The sequence below is a fragment of the Gadus macrocephalus genome, chromosome 15 (assembly GCF_031168955.1).
Source record: "Gadus macrocephalus chromosome 15, ASM3116895v1".
NCBI classification, from domain to species: Eukaryota; Metazoa; Chordata; class Actinopteri; order Gadiformes; family Gadidae; genus Gadus; species Gadus macrocephalus.
The window spans coordinates 19,655,452-19,675,132 of NC_082396.1; the positions used below are offsets into that span (position 1 = coordinate 19,655,452).

Here is a 19,681-nt window from a genome sequence, read left to right on the forward strand (position 1 = left end):
CTGTCGCAGTAAGGTCCACCTCGCACGGGCCACATCAGCACCCGCGATCGCATCCTCATCCAGTTTCCGTGTCTGATTCCCCTCATCTTTACCATCTAGCAATGGTCCTGAGAAACGTTCGTCTTTCTCTTCACACATTTCTCTCTGCATCTTCCCGACGTCCTTGTTGGCAAATTACATATATTGTTTATAAAAAAAATAGTGCAAACATAAGTGAATCACAGTGTATGTGTACTTTAAATTGCAGCACAGGTAATGTAGGAAACGAGTTTGCTGAAGTGTACGGCTTTAGTGGTAAAATGTTCCTTTATGTGAGCCGCGGTCACCTGTTACCACTGACCGTTACTTCCGTACACTCAGCTCATTGGAGACATGCTAGTGGATCACGGATATCATCGTTCAAAGTGAGGCCATACAAACACGTGGTGCCTGTATCTGGGATTGATTACTTCTGTGTAGAATCTTGCCCGCGTCATTGCCGGCTTTTCTGTCACCGTTTCCTGCACGTGTGTTTACATGTAAAACACTGCGTTGGACTCGTTATAGCCTGAATATTACTTTTGTTTTAAATATAAAAGGAGGCATACGATTTGAATAACTGAAAACAATTTAACGAAAGGGCGGGGTTGTGTTTCAGTGCCGTAAGAAACTCTGTTTTAGAACTGGACAAAATACATGTTGTAAAATCGACCCTGTATTACGGCTAAAGAGAGCATTTATTGCAATGTGAGCAATGAGCGCGTTATTCAGTCGCTTCGGCTCCTTTACTCGTCTTCGATTGCGCCCGTTTGGGCTCTGCAGGACCACTCCGCCTGCAGCATACCTGTACACGGTAAGGGTGTGAAATCCCCACGCTGCTCCAGCTTTGGGTTTAAGTTTACACAATTACACTCTCTGAAAAACATAATCTTCACCCTGGGCAATGTCTTCAGCTTGGGTCAGAGGTGCACTACTAAAACACATGTCAAATATGTGTTCATTCCAGTTTAAGTAAAATTTCAGTTACAGATAAATTTAGTTTACTATGTGGAAATCAAAACTGTGTCTGTGTGTATACACGGTGAGGGTGTTAGACCAGCTGTCTGTTTAGGTTTACACCATAACACCGCTTTACTAGACTGCTGATAACGTTACCTCATGTATAATATAGGCTTGTTTCTAGTTACACCACGGAGAAAAGAGGCATGTATGTACAGCAGGACCAGAGCGGGTATAGCAAAATGATACTGGGCACTGCGGACAGTTAATCTGCGTGGAGCTTGTTTCTTTATTGGCTGCATTGCTTTGTAGTTCATGTAAAATATATAATATCGTGGTCAACGCATCAGCCTCATCCATGATAAAGTGTTGTTGGTTTCCAGGGCCCTTCAAAACCGATCCCTAGGTGCTCGAACCCTGACCTCAAGAAGTATAAAAATCTTCAGAAGAACTTTAAAAGAAGACTGAGAGCATCATACAGCAAGTTTGCCGATTTACAAGACGAATCATTGGTACGATTTTGGAACCGGCAGCAATTCACACTGTAAGGTTCTTCATAACTTCATTATCTTATTATTTGACAGATCTGTGGACGCGACTATGTGTATTCCGTGGGATGTGAAGGCATCTACAGAAGGGACTGGAGGCAGAGTAAGTGCATGACTCCACAACCATGTTCTTGTTGTCTTCTACCATTCATGTTTAGTTTAGTTTTTCCTATACCCCATACATCCCATAGATTAAAGAGTGCCTCAACGGTGCGTCCATAGGGTGATCCTCTCCCTCGGCATCACACTCTCCCTGGGCCCATATTAGATTAACATTGGCCACGTTGTGATGGGCCTCATCCGGCCGGCTCTGATGGATATGGTTCTGATAGAAAGGACGCCAGACGCCACAGCAAACACAACATGAGCAGAATCATCTGGTTCCCATGCCAAAAATGCACGTCCATGTCCTGTTTGCCCTGTCAGGGCTTATTTTCCCGATAATGACCGGCGTTCTATACATTATCCCTTATAGGTGAATAATAGAGAATGAGAAATTGAGGCAGTGGTCCATTAAGATGTTGCTCCCGTTCCAGAGGAGGCTGAGCTGCTGCTTGATCTGGAGCAGTGCTGCCCTGGGGGGGAGGACGGCGGAGAGAGAGGGGAGTGGGCGGTCCAGCGGGTGCGTGTGTCCCCCTCAGAGAGGCACCTCGCTGCTACCATGAAGAGCTCTCACAGAGAGCAGGCCAGGTAATCAAACACTGAACACATCGAGGGGAACTACATCAGGATCTTTGATGTGGATTATTTTAAACACATAGAAAATGTGTTGAACCAGTGTTTCCCACAGAAATTTTGGAGACTAAAAAAAAAAAAACATGTGCACGCAGAGACTATGGCGGCCGAAATTAGACTATGGCGGGGCGCCATAGTCTCGTCAATGTGTGGGAAACACTGGTTGAACCCTTCTTTTCTACTGGAATAACTATTTCATTGTTTGTTTGGAAATTGTAATTAAAGTTGCATAGGTAAGATTTGTTAGTTGAAAAGAGAGAGCAGGAAAAAAGCAGAAGAGGGCAAGCTTTTGAAACTAAAAAACCCAGAAGCAGTCCCCTCCGTCTCTGCTCCCACCAAAGTGTTGTTCTCCTCACACCTGTGTTTGAGGCGAGATGGATTCCCTAAACCATCAGGGAAGAGATCCTCTGATTGGTCAGAAATGAGCGGGAGCGGTCTAAAATCTAGATGCTTTCTGCCTGTGCCCAGGTGTGTGGTGGTGAAGCAGGCTGACGCGGCCACTCAAAAGGATCTCTCAAAAATCCTCTTCACCCTGCACAATGTCTTCAGCTTTGGTTAGATATGCACTAGTAAAAAAAATGACAAATATTTGTTTTTCCAGTCAAGTACAATTTCCTTATAAGATATTAACATGTTGGGAACATGTTGAATTTAGTTTATTATACATTGAAGTGTGTGTGTGTGTGTGTGTGTGTGTGTGTGTGTGTGTGTGTGTGTGTGTGTGTGTGTGTGTGTGTGTGTGTGTGTGTGTGTGTGTGTGTGTGTGTGTGTGCGCGCGCGCGCTCACTCAAGAGTGGGCCAATGACGAGGTCCTGTTCTACACGACTCAGGAGGGTCTGCGTTGCAGCCGTGTGTTTTGCTTGGACCTGAATTCCCCTGCAACCATACCTAGGCCTGTATTTGAAGACACACAGCCTGAGTAAGTAGTCAAATGAATTGCATGTTGCATGGGGAAGGTGTTTAAAGACTATGGATTAAGATTTCGGTAGGACATACGGAGTAGCCAGCCAGAGTGAGCTACAATCTGAAAGTATCAAATCTAAACATATCCCTATGCTCTCTTCAGGCCTCCCTCCAAGGCCCTACCCCAAAACAAAGGACTAGCTCACTAGCTTTAGCAATAGATATGTAGCCTGGAAACCGGACTCATCTGCTAAGACTTATGCGTCTGGCCCTACTCCCGTTCAGACAGATCTCCAGCAGACCTGGCCCGGATTGGGCTTATGTCTGATGTGACACACGTTTCTTGTTGTTTCTGATTGGTTTTAGGTCTCTCCAATTGTGTCCAGAGGCATTTTGGTCTGCCCCCATTTAGAACACCTTGTGGAAGTCAAACATGACCTGAGAGGGTCCAGGCTAATATGTATTTGCAAAACAATCTGGCGATGTCAGACTAATATGTGTGCCTTGCTGAAAACTGCGGTCATATGCGCTGTGTGCACGCGCATGCGAGTATGTGAGGGATTGGTGGGTTGACCCAAAGGCAGGCCTTCCAATCGGTTCATTCTGGCCAAATGAGATGAATGGTCTGAATTCCAAGCCTGTGATTGCCACAGAAACCAGAGTTTTTTTCTTGTTTTTGTCAGAACATTTAATTTATTGGTAAGTAGGTAGGTAGGTTAGACGGGGTCGTGGCAATTTATTTATGAGATTTGCTTCTAGGACAGATGAGACCTCTAGTTGCAAAGTAGCACACAATACTTGTAGAATTTAAGAGCAAAGTGAGCAGCGATCCGAGCGTTGAGTTTTTCCAGTTTCTCGCCATTGTAGGAATGCTACTTAACTCATCATAGACAGCAGATATGCTAGTTAGTGAGACCATAAAGGAAGCAATAAGGCATTGAATAAGGGGTCCTTCTGATCATAAAACCGCTTGTTGCTGGGAAAATCTGAAAAGGATTAAGTTTATGGAGTCAGTTTCCTGCCATAATTCAAACCTGAAAAAAAAAGTTTCAAAGGCTTGTAAGTCTGGGTTTGAAAACTCAACACCTTGTAAAAAAGGTTTTGCAACACTGAAAAAAGAGATTATAACCTGAAAAAAAATAAAACTAAAATTCAAACATCTGTAAACATGATTTTGTGTTCTATTTTATCTTCTTCATCATTTTCACCAACACATTTTCAAAGTTCATACAATTTCACCAGCGCATTTGACCAGAGTTTCAAATCTGGCACTGTTCTAACAGTGTATTTCATTGTTGCCCGGTTTTGAAACCTTGTAAATGGGATTCTGCAAACAGGTGTTCATACATTGAGAAATACGTTTTGAAAGGTTGAATATGTAGTTTTAAAAACTTGTAAAGGTGTACGTTTACGACATTGCAACGTATTTTTTCAGAACTGACTTTTCAGCACTGACTTTTCAGAGATTTGACCACACAGGCGCAAGCTGACGCCACTGCAACGTATTTTTTCAGAACTGACTTTTCAGCACTGACTTTTCAGAGATTTGACCACACAGGCGCAAGCTGACGCCACTCGTTTTGAAACCCCTGACAGTCGAATCTGAAAAAAAAAAAAAACGTTCCTGGGGGCGGGACCATTTTGCTCTAAACCTATTGGTTGCTCTCGGCTGACGTACATTCCAATCACATGTGCCGTTCACCGGGCTGTGCGTGATTGACAGTGCTCTGCCGATGACACGAATAACAAGCGACTTTCGCGGTTGATTTAGATTTCCATTTTCTGGAACCATAGTCTCATCTCCATAGGACGCGACTAGCAAGGACGCGTCCTAGCAAGGCTGCAGCCTTCACTTTTGGAAACAGCCATGGTTCCAGAAAATGGAAATCAATTTTCTATTTTCTGGTGTATCTCTGAAAAGTCAGTGCTGAAAAGTCAGTTCTGAAAAAATACGTTGCAATGTCGTAAACGTACACCTTTACAAGTTTTTAAAACTAAATATTCAACCTTTCAAAACGTATTTCTCAATGTATGAACACCTGTTTGCAGAATCCCATTTACAAGGTTTCAAAACCGGGCAACAATGAAATACACTGTTAGAACAGTGCCAGATTTGAAACTCTGCAAATGCGCTGGTGAAATTGTTTGAACTTTGAAAATGTGTTGGTGAAAATGATGAAGAAGATAAAATAGAACACAAAATCATGTTTACAGATGTTTGAATTTTTTTATTTATTTTTTTCAGGTTATAATCTCTTTTTTCAGTGTTGCAAAACCTTTTTTACAAGGTGTTGAGTTTTCAAACCCAGATTTACAAGCCTTTGAAACTTTTTTTTTCAGGTTTGAATTATGGCAGGAAACTGACTCCATATAAATTAAGCCAAATAGGAATTTTCTATTCTAACAGAAAGGCATCATCATCATTTCATTCGGGCCGAATGAAATGATTGGATGGGCTTATTACCGGCCTGTGACAGCCAGATAACAGACGTTTTATTTGTTTGGTCAGAGCATTTGATTTATATTTTCCTGTCTGAATGTAAACCGAATTCAACAATATATGACAAAAGGCCCCTTAAAGGTGTGTCTGTGTGTGCTTCCCCACCCCAGTGTGTTTGTTGAGGTGGCCCTTTCTAGAGACGGGAGGATATTAACCATCAACTCCAGCAGTAAGACGGATTCGGAGGTGTGGCTTATCAACGTGACCACGCCTACTTTAGAACCCCTCCTGGTGCAGCGCCGCTTACCAGGGCTGATGTATCATGTGGAGCATTGGAGGGACGGGTTGGTCATACTGGCCAACACAGGCCCTGGGCAGGAGTACCAGGTACAACGCAGCAGTCCTGCTCTGTGAAGCCATCAAGCAGTCAACTAATGATGAGTTTTCAGCACCAGCACCATCACCAGTGTATTCCCTACTACCTACTACCCTGACTAGGGTTGCCGCGGTATATGGTATTACCGGTGTTGAGGCCAACACCGATTACTCGGTGTTGCACACCGGCAACACGATTTATTTATTATTATTTTATTTTTTTTGTAATAAAAAACAAATTCAGTAAAAATGAATAATATAATTATAATTAAGAAAATTTAAATGTGTAGAATAGGCCACAGTTCTGCTCTGTGCGGGAGAATTGGCGCGCCGAGAATTGACGCGCTTCCTTACAAGACCGGTAACCAGAGCAACGCCGGTAAACAAACCCCGAGAAGCCCAATCCCTACGTGAGCTCCCCGCGCTACGGCCATCCGGAGGCGCACAAAGCTTTTGGCCGTGATATTATGATATATAAAATTATATTGTACTATTATATATAGAACGTTATAAGACGCCGAGAATTGGCGCGCTGCCAGCCGCTGTCACCGAGTGTGAGAGGAGAGTTGACGGAGAAGATGGCGGTTGACCTATAGTTTCAAAGTTAATACCGTTTATACCGGTAATACCGGTGTTGACACGAGCGTATTACTCGGTGTGAAAGTCCACACCGCGGCAACCCTAACCCTGACCCTTGGAAACCAACCAGATCATGACCTCTCATAGCACATCCAATCAGATACCAGCTTTGTTTGACTACTAAAACCAACATAATCTAAAAACCTCTTTCTTCATTTCTAAACCTCAATGCACCTTTTCATGATTTTATGAGTAAAAGGTTCCTGGCTGGCTATATTTCTATGATGAATGCTTTTCTGGGATGTTTTCGTCACATTGATCAGATATCACCCAATTCCTGACATTATTCAGAGTGAACAATGAAGTCTCCTTCAGGTGCTGAAGGCTCCCCTCTCAGGGCCCTCCCTGGGCTCCTGGGTGCCTGTGTACACACCTTGCCCGGAAGTGACCCTCAAAGACATGGAGGTGGTGGGCGAGCACTGCGTGCTGACCACCAGAGAGGCCAGTGGGGGGCTGGCTCTGACCGTGGTTCCATTAGCCAGCCCTCTGGGGGGATTCAGCCTACCGGTCAGTGATTGAGCACCAATGCTTCACTGGTATAGTGGTTGGTTGTTGCGTATCACTGTGCAAATCTAACGCAGCTCGTTTCCAACTGCCAGAAGAATGCTTTTTCTATTTGCATGTGTTCCTTATATATTATTATCTCTAATGAAAAACCTGAGTAGACTTTATTTTAGAATGTAGCTCAAATCGTTCCCTCCTGGGTGTGTGGAGGTAAATGTGTCAAAGGGGATATATCTATGTATTTTATTTTGAATTGTATCTGGTGTATTATTGAGTTGACTTGCTGTGTGTCTGCTAGGTTTAGACGTCTCTGGTTTCCCCCCCCCCCCCCTCCTCTAGCTCCCCCTCTGGGCCTGTTCTTGTGAGTCGCGGATACCGGGCCCCGCGGACCCCCGCCATGCACTGCAGTTGCTGCTGTCGTCTCCAGCACACCCCCAGGAGCACTTCTCTTTTCAGCCCATGGACAGGCTCCTATTGTCCCGTCCGGAGAGGGAAGGGACCCCCCCAGAGAGAGGGCGTGGTGGCGAACACGTCACCAAGCGTCTGGAGGTGCAGAGCCAGGTAAACACACTCTGGAGGATTGCTATTTCACGCATGGGCTTACAATGTGTGCATGGCAGCCTGATATCTCCGGCACCAGTACCAATGTGTGTTCGTCTTGAATCTCCTGGTTAATTTTCTAATGCAAAGGGGCGTTACCAACGGGCACAGACAGACATGACTCTGGACACAATTGGATCGACTAACCGCCTATCAGGGCTACAGAAGGTGTGTCACATCAGCAGCAGCCATCTTGGTTGTTCCCACAGCGTGCTCAGTACAGGGGTCTTATTAAACCCGCCCCCTTTTAGATGAACTGTTGTGATGAGCCCCGACCCAGGCCAGGTCTACTGGACGTCTGTCAGCAGGAGGGAGGGCAGACTATCTCTAATACCTTGACCCTGCTCTACATCTCTAGGACGGCACCAGGGTCCCAGTGACTCTGTTCCACTCCGTGGCTGCAGGGTGTCTGCAGCGGGCCCCCCTGCTGCTCCACGTGTACGGGGCCTACGGCAGGGACCTCAACATGCACTTCAGTCCAGAGAGCAGGCTGCTGCTGGATCTGGGCTGGGTCCTGGCCTACTGCCACATCAGGTAACACCAGCTGGGTCCTGGCCTACTGCCACATCAGGTAACACCAGCTGGGTCCTGGCCTACTGCCACATCAGGTAACACCAGCTGGGTCCTGGCCTACTGCCACATCCGGTAACACCAGCCCCTCTAACCCTAGCCTACTGCCACATCAGGTAACACCAGCCCCTGTACCACAGAACCATGCTTTCCCCTCTCACTTAGTAAACCCTGGGATCTCCATTCTTCCCAATTGCAACAGAATCCAAAAATAGTGTATTTGGAATACTTATTGCAGTTGTTGATAGGGAGGAGCTGCGTTTTTTTTGTCCCAGTGGACTGTGGAAGTCCGATGAACTGTGGGGGTCCGATGGACTGTGGGGTTCCTGTGGACTGTGGGGGTCCGGTGGACTGTGGGGGTCCGGTGGACTGTGGGGGTCCGTAGGACTGTGGGGTTCCTGTGGACTGTGCGGGTCTGGTGGACTGTGGGGGTCCGGTGGACTGTGGGGGTCCGTAGGACTGTGGGGTTCCTGTGGACTGTGCGGGTCTGGTGGACTGTGGGGGTCTGGTGGACTGTGGGGCCCAGTGGACTGTTGGGGTCTGGTGGACTGTGGGGGTCCGTAGGACTGTGGGGTTCCTGTGGACTGTGGGAGTCCGGTGGGATGAGATGAACGTCAATGTAGGTTCCTTTTTGTCCTCTACCTCTGACCCAGGGGCGGGGGGGAGCTGGGACTGTCCTGGCACAGACAGGCCCGCATGAAGGGGAAAAGGGCCGGTGTGGAGGACCTGCGGGCCTGTCTCCTGCAGCTCCACGCCCGAGGAATCTCCTCGCCCTCGCGCTCGGCCATCAACGCCAGCAGTGCTGGAGCGGTGCCAGTAGGGGCACTGTGCAACACGGACCCACACCTGGTCAGAGCAGTCACACTCCAGGTAAGGTGTGTGTGTGCGTGTTTGTGTGTGTTAAGAGAGGGTCTCTCTTTCAACCCAGCCCTACCTCCAAGTAAAATTTCAGTTAAGACATGTTGGGAACATGTTGAATTTAGTTTATTATATGTTGAAACTTTGTGTTTGTGCATGTGATATACTGATAGTGCAGCAGTAGGGATCGACCGATACAGATTTTTTAGGGCTGATACGATACCGATATTTTTTCATCAGCCTTAGCCGATACGCCGATACCGATTTTCTTGAGCCGATATTTAGAGCCGATACTGCTTTTGCTCCCTCAATCATAAAAATGACACTGATAACAAATGTTACAAGTCTCAATTTAAAAAAATGAACATTTATTGAACTTCAATATAAAAACAATATTTAACAAATAGTAAAAACAGGTGAGGTAGAACAAGTAAGAACAAGTAGATGAACAATATTTAACAAATATTAAAAACAGGTGAGGTAGAACAAGTATAAAAAAATAAATAAAAAAAAACTTATCGGCGAAAATCAGCCGCTTATCGGCCGATACCGATACACGTAAAAACCGCGAATATCGGCCGATAATATCGGCCGACCGATATATCGGTCGATCCCTATGCAGCAGATTAATGGCGTATTTCAAGAGAATTGTTCAAATTTATATACAAGCATGAAATTTGGCACAGATACTCTCAAGAGGCCTCTTTTGGGGAAAAAGGCATTGGCCACCCAAAAATTCAACATGGCGGCCATTATTTCAAGATGGCCGCTATTTCTATGAAATGCTCATTATGTCAATCGTTCAAACAAATATTTAGGCATAACATTTTGTGAAAATACCTTTTTGTTCCTCAAAAATTCAAGATGGCAACCATTTTTCAAGATTGCCGCCATTTTTCTTGAATCCTTACATACATTTTCAAATGGTGACGCTATCATCAAGTTTTGTACAAATATTCTTCAAGGAACATTCTCCTGGAAAAAGGTGTGTGTGCCACTCAAAAATTCAAGATGGCCACCATTTTCAAGATGGCCACCATTTCTGTCAGAGCTCAATTTAATGTGTCATGGAAGGTTTTGTTTAAAAGAGTGAACGTCATTTCACAACCAGGGCACATTGGTGATTTCACTGCTGTGGAACTCGGGGTTAGCATGGGGTTCAGTGTCGGCTGATTTAGTTTTACTTCCACTGTAGTTCTTGACTAGTAGTAATAGTGTTGCTGGGGGGGTAGTGGGGCAATACATGACTTGTTCATGTATGCTTACCTGGAATGTGTACAGATCATACAGGACTTAAATGGCACTGGATGAATGAGCATTGAGCATCTTCCCATGCCTCCTTGATCTTGGTCTCCAGCAGCTGTGGGTTGCATTTGGGCATGGTGTGAGCCTACGTCGGATTCGTGTTCATGACCTGTACCATGTTATTAAGACCAAAGGATAAGACCAAAGGCATTCTATCCTTTCACACCTTTATAGGTTCTAATACTGTATCAGCCTTTCGTAACAAAGGCAAAAAGACTCCCTGAAGCCTCTCTCATCTTCAGGAAACTAAGTCAATACCCTCCTGTTCTGACTGATAGTGACCTGGAGATCCTTGAGAAGTTTGTGGTCCTGCTGTATGATCGATCAAGCACAGCTGTTAGTGTAGATTAGGCTAGACTTGACATGTTTGCCAGAAAGCAGAGGCCTTATGAAGCCATTCCTCCAACAAGAGCAGCTCGGCTTCAACACACTAAACGTGCTGCATATCGGGCAGGCTGCATATGGGGTCAAGCGTCCCAGTGCCAGCCAGAAGCAGAGAGTCCTGCTGACTGGGGATGGAAAAAGCTTGGTGAACAAAGGAGGGTCTTCTGGACAGCAAATGCACCAGTTGCACAAAGTTGTGAACAACTAGCCAAGTGTGGCTCAAAGTCAGAGTGCCGTGGAAGATGCAAATGTTTTAGATTGGGTTTCACTTGCACAGAACTGTGCAATTGCAAATGTGAATAAAAAATTAAGTAGCCTTGCGATGGGCCGAGAGCCGTTTTCCTGATTCTGGACTGTGATGTATATGAACACCTTCCTGGATATGTTGCCCCAAATCCAACACTTGCTGACTGCCAAGCAGGGAGGAATTGGCTACCATTTTTAACAGTCTTTATTATGACTCGGCAGGGCACAACCTCTCAATCTCAGGTTCGACACTCTAACCACAAGGTCAAAAATGTGAATAGAACTTATGTTGTTTTTTTTCTATCCTACCTTTTAACTCCGTCCCAACAGGGTACACTATTAAAGCAACACCCACCTTGAAAAATGAATCTTGAATTTTTGCAATTGCCTTTTTCTAAAAGTGTGGCCGTTAAAGAGTATTTTTTGCTAACATGCATGACATGTGTGCATCAGTGTACATACTACCGAAATGGCGGCCATCTTGGAAAAGGTCTCCGTTGATAAAAGATCTATGTTGGCGGGGAGTTTATATCCCTCGCAAGTTTAACTAAGCCGGACAGGTCAAAGGAGAAGAGGCAGACATTATGACTATTTGACAGAAATGGTGGCCATCTCCTGGAACCGTCACCTTATCGTGGTGGAGAGGTTTGCGTGTCCCTGTGAACCTGAGAGCTGTGTTGTCTGGAGCCTTGTGCTCCTGGTAGGGTCTCTCATGGCAGAGTGGTCTCAGGTGAGGGGCCAGACTAAGAATGGTTCAAAAAACTCCAATGAATAACGGAAAAAGAGGAGATGTGACCCGGCCCGGAGGAAGCCCGGGGCCCCCGTCTGGAGCCAGGCCCAGACGGAGGGCTCGATGGCGAGCGCCTGGTGGCCGGGTTTGCCACGGAGCCCGGTCGGGCACAGCCCGAACAAACTACGTGGCACCCCCCCTCTCTTCATCCCATGGGCCCACCACCTGTGGGAAGACCCGTTGGGGTCGGGTGCGCAGCCACATGGGTGGCAGCGAAGGTCAGGGGTCTCGACGGACCAGACCCGGGCGGCAGAAGCTGGCTCTGGGGACGTGGAACGTCACCTCGCTGTGGGGAAAGGAACCGGAGCTTGTGAGGGAGGTGGAGCGCTATCAGTTAGATCTGGTGGGGCTTACCTCCACGCACAGTCTCAGCTCTGGTACCGTACTCCTGGATAAGGGTTGGACTCTATTCTTCTCCGGAGTTGCCGAGGGCGTGAGGCGCCGGGCGGGTGTGGGGATACTCATAAATCCCCGGCTGAGCGTCGCGGTGTTGGAGTTTACCCCGGTAGACGAGAGGGTCGCCTCCCTGCGCCTAAGGGTTGTAGGGGGGAAAACTCTGACTGTTGTTTGTGCGTATGCACCAAACAGCAGCTCAGAGTACTCGGCCTTCTTGGAGACCCTGAATGGAGTCCTGTATGGGGCTCCAGTAGGGGACTCCGTAGTTCTGCTGGGAGACTTCAACGCCCACGTGGGCAACGATGGAGACACCTGAAGAGGCGTGGTGGGGAGGAACGGCCTCCCTGATCTAAACCCGAGCGGTCGTTTGTTATTGGACTTCTGTGCTAGTCATGGATTATCCATAACAAACACCATGTTCGAACATAAGGGTGCTCATAAGTGTACCTGGTACCAGAGTACCCTAGGCCGAAGATCGATGATCGATTTCGTGATCGTGTCATCTGATCTGAGGCCGCATGTTTTGGACACTCGGGTAAAGAGAGGGGCGGAACTGTCAACCGACCACCATCTGGTTGTGAGTTGGATCAGGGAATGGGGGAAATTTCCGGATAGACCTGGTAAGCCCAAACGAGTAGTGCGGGTGAACTGGGAACGTCTGGAGGAGGCCCCTGTCCTAGGTATCTTCAACTCACACCTCCGGCGGAGCTTTTCTGGCATTCCTGTGGAGGTTGGGGGCATTGAGCCGGAGTGGGCGGTGTTCAAAGCCTCCATTGCTGAAGCTGCGGTGGCTAGCTGTGGCCTCAGGGTCTTAGGCTCCTCAAGGGGCGGTAACCCTCGGACACCGTGGTGGACACCGGTGGTCAGGGAAGCCGTCCGACTGAAGAAGGAGGCCTTCCGGGATATGATATCCTGGAGGACTCCTGACTCGGTTGCAGGGTACCGACAGGCTCGAAGGGCTGCAGCGGCTGCCGTGTCGGAGGCTAAGCAGCGGGTGTGGGAGAAGTTCGGAGAGGCCATGGAGAAGGACTTTCGGTCGGCACCAAAGTGTTTCTGGAAGACTATCCGGCACCTCAGGAGGGGGAAACGGGGAACCATCCAAGCTGTGTACAGTAAGGATGGGACTCTGTTGACCTCAACTGAGGAGGTCGTCGGACGTTGGAAGGAACACTTTGAGGAACTCCTGAATCCGAATAACACGCCCTCTATGTTGGAGGCAGAGCTCGAGGTTGATGGTGTTTCGTCGTCAATTTCCCTGGTGGAGGTCACTGAGGTAGTCAAACATCTCCGCAGTGGCAAAGCCCCAGGGATTGATGAGATCCAGCCAGAAATGCTAAAGGCTCTGGGTGTTGAGGGGCTGTCATGGTTGACACGCCTATTCAACATCGCGTGGGAGTCGGGTACAGTGCCAAAGGAGTGGCAAACCGGGGTGGTGGTTCCCCTGTTCAAAAAGGGGGACCAGAGAGTGTGTGCCAATTACCGGGGTATCACACTTCTCAGCCTCCCTGGTAAAGTCTACTCCAAGGTGCTGGAAAGGAGGGTTCGGCCGATCGTCGAACCTCAGATTGAAGAGGAACAATGCGGTTTTCGCCCCGGACGTGGAACTACGGACCAGCTCTTTACTCTCGCAAGGATCCTGGAGGGGGCCTGGGAGTATGCCCATCCGGTCTACATGTGTTTTGTGGATCTGGAGAAGGCGTATGACCGGGTCCCCCGGGAGAAACTGTGGGAGGTGCTGCGGGAGTATGGGGTAAGGGGGTCTATCCTCAGGGCCATCCAATCTTTGTACTCCCAAAGCGAGAGCTGTGTTTGTGTTCTCGGCAGCCAGTCAGTTTCGTTCTCAGTGGGTGCTGGTCTCCGCCAGGGCTGCGCCTTGTCACCAATCCTGTTTGTGATATACATGGACAGGATATCGAGGCATAGTCGTGGTGGGGAGGGGTTGCAGTTCGGTGGTCTGAGGATCTCGTCACTGCTTTTTGCAGATGATGTGGTCCTCATTGGATCATCGGCCTGTGACCTTCAGCACTCACTGGATCGGCTGGCGGCCGAGTGTGAAGCGGCTGGGATGAGGATCAGCACCGCTAAATCTGAGGCCATGACTCTTAGCAGGAAACCGGTGGATTGCTTACTCCGGGTAGGAAATGAGTCCTTAGCCCAAGTGAAGGAGTTCAAGTACCTCGGGGTCTTGTTCGTGAGTGAGGGTACTATGGAGCGTGAGATTGGCCGGAGAATCGGAGCAGCGGGGGCGGTATTGCGTTCACTTTACCACACCGTTGTAACGAAAAGAGAGCTGAGCCGCAAGGCAAAGCTCTCGATCTACCGGTCGATCTTCGTTCCTATCCTCACCTATGGTCATGAGGGCTGGGTGATGACCGAAAGGACGAGATCGCGGGTACAAGCGGCCGAGATGAGTTTTCTCAGAAGGGTGGCTGGCGTCTCCCTTAGGGATAGGGTGAGAAGCTCAGCCATCCGTGAGGAACTCGGATTAGAGCCGCTGCTCCTTTACTTAGAAAGGAGTCAGCTGAGGTGGTTCGGGCATCTGGTAAGGATGCCCACTGGGCGCCTTCCTTGGGAGGTGTTTCAGGCACGTCCAGTGGGGAGGAGACCTCGGGGAAGACCCAGGACTAGGTGGAGAGATTATATCTCAACACTGGCCTGGGAACGCCTCGGGATCCCCCCGTCAGAGCTGGTCAATGTGGCCCGGGAAAGGGAAGTCTGGGGCCCCCTGCTTGAGCTGCTCCCCCCGCGACCCGACCCCGGATAAGCGGATGACGATGAGGAGGTGGCCATCTTGAAAATGGTGGCCATCCTGAATTTTTGAGTGGCACATACATTTTTCCAAAGTGTTTCTTGAAGAGTATTTCTGCCTAATTTAATGCTTGCATCATAATTTGAACAATTTAAATAACTAGAAAATGCATTTCCTGCAGAAAATGCGGTGAGTGCAAAGTGAGGTTGAAAGTAGTTTTTAATAAAGCCAACAGTTGAAGTACCATTGACTCCCATGTTAAAAAAATGAATTTTTCTTGAAAAAAAATTTTGTGGCCAATGCCTTTTTCCAAAATAGTTGCCCTTGGAGAGTATCTGTGCCAAATTTCATGCTTGTATACCAAAGTCAACGATTTTTTTTACTTATCTGCTGCACTTCGATGAAATAGGATGAGGTTGATACAAGAAGAACAGGGACTCCTGTTTCACCCACCCCTTCTCCTTCGGCATCCAGGCCCCCTTCGTGGACGTTCTGGGGACGATGATGGATGGCAGCCGGCCTCTGACTGTGGAGGAGAGGGAGGAGTGGGGCGATCCCACCGCAGACCCTCAGCACAGACTCGCCATCGCCTCCTACTGCCCCCTTCACAACATTACCCCTCAGGTTCACACAATGATACGTGTGTGTGTGTGTGTGTGTGTGTGTGTGTGTGTGTGTGTGTGTGTGTGTGTGTGTGTGTGTGTGTGTGTGTGTGTGTGTGTGTGTGTGTGTGTGTGTGTGTGTGTGTGTGTGTGTGTGACATGGTTAATGTGTGTGTGTAACATGGTTAATGTGTGTGTTGGTACAGTGTGTGTGTGTGAGTGTAACATGGTTAATGTGTGTGTGTAACATGGTTAATGTGTGTGTTGGTACAGTGTGTGTGTGTGTGTGTAAGTGTAACATGGTTAATGTGTGTGTATAACATGGTTAGTGTGTGTTGGGACTGAGTGTGTGTATGTGTGAGTGTAACATGGTTAATGTGTGTGTGTGTGTATAACATGGTTAGTGTGTGTTGGGACTGTGTGTGTGTATGTGTGTAACATGGTGTGTTTGTGTAACATGGTTAATGTGTGTGTTGGGACAGTGTTACCCCTCCATGCTGCTGACGGCCTACAGTGAGGACGGCCGCGTGTCCCTGGACGGGGTCGTTCAGTACGCTGAGAGAGTGCAGCAAGCCGTCCACACACACTTCACTGCACTCCATGGGGCAGGCAAGTATGCAAAAATAAACACACTTGCACACCAATATCTACACCCATTTAGGCACAAACATGTATGTAGAACAGGGCAAAGTGTGCATCTTGCCGTTCACAAGGTGAGCAAACAAAGCATTGCCGAACCTTTCAAATTTGTAATTGCAAGCAAAGCACCTTTTTTAAATGTTAACAATGTTATTTTTATTTTATTGTCTTTTGACAATGTCATTTCAGGTCTACTAAACAGACCAATAATAGATCAGTCTTCCCACAAGCCTGATAATTACAAATGCTTGTGTTTACGTGGTCCGCACGCACAAACCCTTGTTCTCCCGGGAGCATATCCAAATACAATTTGGTGTAATTTCACAGTAAGTCAAGAGTTTAATGTAAATGTGGAAGTCATCTCCCAAGTGTAGAGTTAGCTCTTGCGGTAGGCCGCTCTGTTCCTGGATTTCAAGATGTGTTATGCGTGTGTCAGCAAAACCCACAGACTTTTCCCCTGACCATTCTAGACGGTCTCTGTTTCCCTCTCACTTATAATCTCTTTCCAGCACATTGGCTCTCCCTATTTTTACACCAGACTCTAATTCCCCGCCTTCCCGTTCCCAATTTAAATGCACATACACAATCTCTCGCTCGCCCTCCCTCCCTGGTAGACACACCGCCTGCCTAAATGTTTGTGCGTGTGTTGGTGCCTAATCTCTTAGCACTCTCTGGAGTCTTTGATAAAGTGCTGATGGCTTCTCTGTGTGAGACACACACACACACACACACACACACACACACACACACACACACACACACACACACACAGGAGGGAGAGGGCTGATCCATTAGCATGGTAAAGAAAAAGTGTATCAGAGCAAGAGAGATTAGACGCCTCAGACTTGGAGCTGCCAAGGTCAAGACGGCAGTTGTGAAACAGGCTGTAGCAGAGAGGGAGGGAGGGGGAGCCGGTGAGAGGGAGTGGATGAGAACATGGTGGGCAATATAAGACGGGTGATTTGAGAGGAGAATGAAGATACGGTGGGAGTGAGTTCAGAATTGCGGTGGTTGGACGGAGAAAGGATATAGAGGGAGATAAGAGGAATGTCGGTAGGAAGTTAAAAGGATCGCAGCACTGAATCTATTCAAATCCCTCCCTCCCTGTTCCCCATCTCCTGCCTTCCAGAATGTGAACGAGCTCCGAGGGTGGTCCTAAACGTCCAGCCGGGAGCAGACCACTTTGGACCCAATCACTTTGACTTGGTGCTGGAGGAGGTAATTGACTCGCCCGCTTTAATGGCTTAAGGAGAAGAGTCATTGGGAAGCTTCAGTAATTGCTATTATTTGTGACCCCTGTCAGACTGGCAGGCGAAGTGGAGGCGCTCGCACCGGAGAGGTAGTGGCTGAATCTAAGCCACTTGCACAGCAGCTCTTTGGCACTACTGCCGTGTTTCCATTCACACACATAGGGACTTTAATGTAGCACACCTTGTGTTCACATATGGGCCTGCACATTGGGTGATGAAAATCATTGGATTGAACTCTACTTTACATGTGAGCTCAGTGTTTCAGTACCTCACAGCTGTCTTTTCCCCTTGCTGTCAGCCAACCCGGCCATATTTAAAGTAGGCCTTAGATTAATCCTAGATGTACATGTTACTCAGGGCTTCACATGATTAAGTCCTGATTTTGAAGTGGCTTCAGTAGGGTGCTTTAGAAGTGGAAAATGATGAAGTCGAATACAACCTTTCGTGGAAGCATACAAAAATCCTTCCTTTGTAGAAGCAGCATTACTGTTAAAAGGGGTCATTCTCGAAATAGCTTGTTGTTTGTCATGTATGTTGTGTACCTTCTCTCCCCTTTATAGAGTGCACTTCAGATGGCCTTCCTCTATACAGAGCTGGGCCTGGACTCACCCAGGAGGAGGAGCTAGCCTCCATGGTCAGAGCGCTGTGGAAGAGACCGAGCTACTCAAAGATCCACAAGGCCACAAGGACTGTAGCTTGTATTCACTAGAATGTAATGTGATGCCATTATCCAGTGGTAGCCTTTATTCTGTAGGTTGTACAATGAACTTTTTCTTTAAAGGTCCCATGACATGCCACCAGGTATGGTGTGATTAGCTGTTACAAGTCGAAGAAGAAAATCTGTCTCTGTTGACATCACAGGTGGGCGTGTTCACCTAGCTATGTACTGGATAGATCAGTCTACCAGCCTATCCATTGGACTTTAGCAACTGTTGCTCATCTATCCGTTACACATCTAGGTAAACACGCCCACCTGTGATTTCATAAGAGACCGATTTTTAAAACGGCATGTAACGGCTAATCACACCACACCTGCTGGCAGGTCATGGGACCTTTAACCTGAATTTTCAAACAGAAATGACTATTCTTTTTACATTAAAGTAATAAAAAAAAAATTGAGTGCTTTCAATTTGGGTCCAGTTAAGCATTACATGTGCCTCACATCTCTTCTATCCATTGACTATTTAACAATTATTCGCCAAAGGCAAAGTGAATAGTGGGGAATAGCTATTTCCCACTATTCACGCAGCCTGAGGTGAATAATTGTTTTAGTATATACTACACGTGAACACTCAAAAAATAATTAAGATACAACTTTTTGCCGGGATTTTGTATTTACTTTTTTGCGGTTTATTTGTCTTATTAGCGTTGCAAAGCGGGACATTTTATTATGAAAACAATATCCCGAGTTTGAGATCTCAATCATGGGATATTGCCCATGATCCCGCGATAGCGAACCAATGAAATTGCGCCATCTTAGGAGGTTCACGTGTACTATATACTCAGTCTAAGTAGCCCGCCGTTGCCATGGCATCTGGTGCTAGCATTTATAGAGCAGGTTGACGACCCCCAGGTAGCAGGCCTTCTCTGAGACGAAGCAGCGCGCGTCGGGCCGTGCGTGGTAGCGCCGCCCGCTGGAGTACTGCAGCACCAGGCCCTCCCCGGCCTCGCTCGGTAGGGAGGCCTTGGGGAGCCGCCTGCCACCGGCCCCGGGCGCCGTGCTCATGACAACCGTCAGCCAATCAGGGAGCTCGGCCACCGCCGACAGGTCTGTGACGGTGGCCTCTTTGCCAAAGTTGAGCAGGACGAGGAAGGCGCGGTCGAGGCCGTCAAGCTCCCGGAGGAAGGAGAAGACGTTGGTGTCAGCGTGGACGGGGCAGAACCAGCCGCGCTGCAGTGGGAGCTCCGACTGACGCAGGCGGCTCAGGAGGCGGTACTGAGCCAGGACCGAGCCGCTGTCCGCCTTCTGGGTCTGAGGAGGAATTCAGCAACCCTCATTAACTATAGAGTTTCTCTTTCTTCTGACAAATGGACTTATTTTCCTGCTAAATGTATATGTTCATTCATGCTATGGTAGTAGCTAATAGTAGCACACCCACAATTCATCGATTTCTGCCCTACATTGTTTGTGAAAATGTTTCAATAAAAAAGAAAATGTACATGTGTGGAA

The 19,681-nt window shown here is 47.7% G+C and overlaps 3 protein-coding genes across 9 annotated transcripts in view; 1 reads left to right on the forward strand and 2 right to left on the reverse strand.

Moving 5' to 3' along the window:
• camkmt (calmodulin-lysine N-methyltransferase) overlaps positions 1-364 on the reverse strand; it is a 158,345-nt gene extending 157,981 nt beyond the window's left edge. For both annotated transcript variants that reach the window (XM_060072883.1, XM_060072884.1), the window contains exon 1: positions 1-364. In XM_060072883.1, the coding sequence (XP_059928866.1) occupies positions 1-150 (150 nt within the window). In that variant the 5' untranslated portion in view covers positions 151-364.
• On the forward strand, positions 345-18,640 carry prepl (prolyl endopeptidase like). 6 transcript variants are annotated; one of them, XM_060072876.1, is made up of 16 exons: positions 345-832; positions 1,362-1,490; positions 1,563-1,629; positions 2,063-2,216; positions 2,730-2,815; positions 3,054-3,180; positions 5,775-5,991; positions 6,934-7,125; positions 7,462-7,683; positions 8,081-8,256; positions 8,946-9,162; positions 15,495-15,644; positions 16,105-16,231; positions 17,391-17,479; positions 17,565-17,600; positions 18,072-18,640. In XM_060072876.1, the coding sequence occupies exons 1-16, from the start codon at positions 734-736 to the stop codon at positions 18,135-18,137; spliced, it is 2,154 nt and encodes a 717-aa protein (XP_059928859.1). In that variant the 5' UTR covers positions 345-733; the 3' UTR covers positions 18,138-18,640. The 6 variants fall into 6 exon arrangements, 5 of the variants coding, with proteins under 5 accessions (XP_059928859.1, XP_059928861.1, XP_059928860.1 ...); XM_060072878.1 differs by having other exon boundaries at positions 5,775-5,850; XM_060072877.1 differs by lacking the exon at positions 17,565-17,600.
• slc3a1 (solute carrier family 3 member 1) overlaps positions 18,238-19,681 on the reverse strand; it is a 27,341-nt gene continuing 25,897 nt past the window's right edge. The window contains exon 10 of the mRNA XM_060072882.1: positions 18,238-19,483. Coding sequence (XP_059928865.1) covers positions 19,052-19,483 — 432 coding nt within the window. The 3' untranslated portion in view covers positions 18,238-19,051. The remainder of the gene's footprint in view (positions 19,484-19,681) is intronic.

Excerpts from the sequence above, each read along its gene's own strand:
- prepl (XM_060072876.1), top strand. The coding sequence starts at position 734 with ATGAGCGCGTTATTCAGTCGCTTCGGCTCCTTTACTCGTCTTCGATTG. Across the intron at positions 2,816-3,053 it reads GCACAATGTCTTCAGCTTTG|AGTGGGCCAATGACGAGGTC; the intron begins GTTAGATATGCA and ends CGCTCACTCAAG. Across the intron at positions 3,181-5,774 it reads TTTGAAGACACACAGCCTGA|TGTGTTTGTTGAGGTGGCCC; the intron begins GTAAGTAGTCAA and ends TCCCCACCCCAG.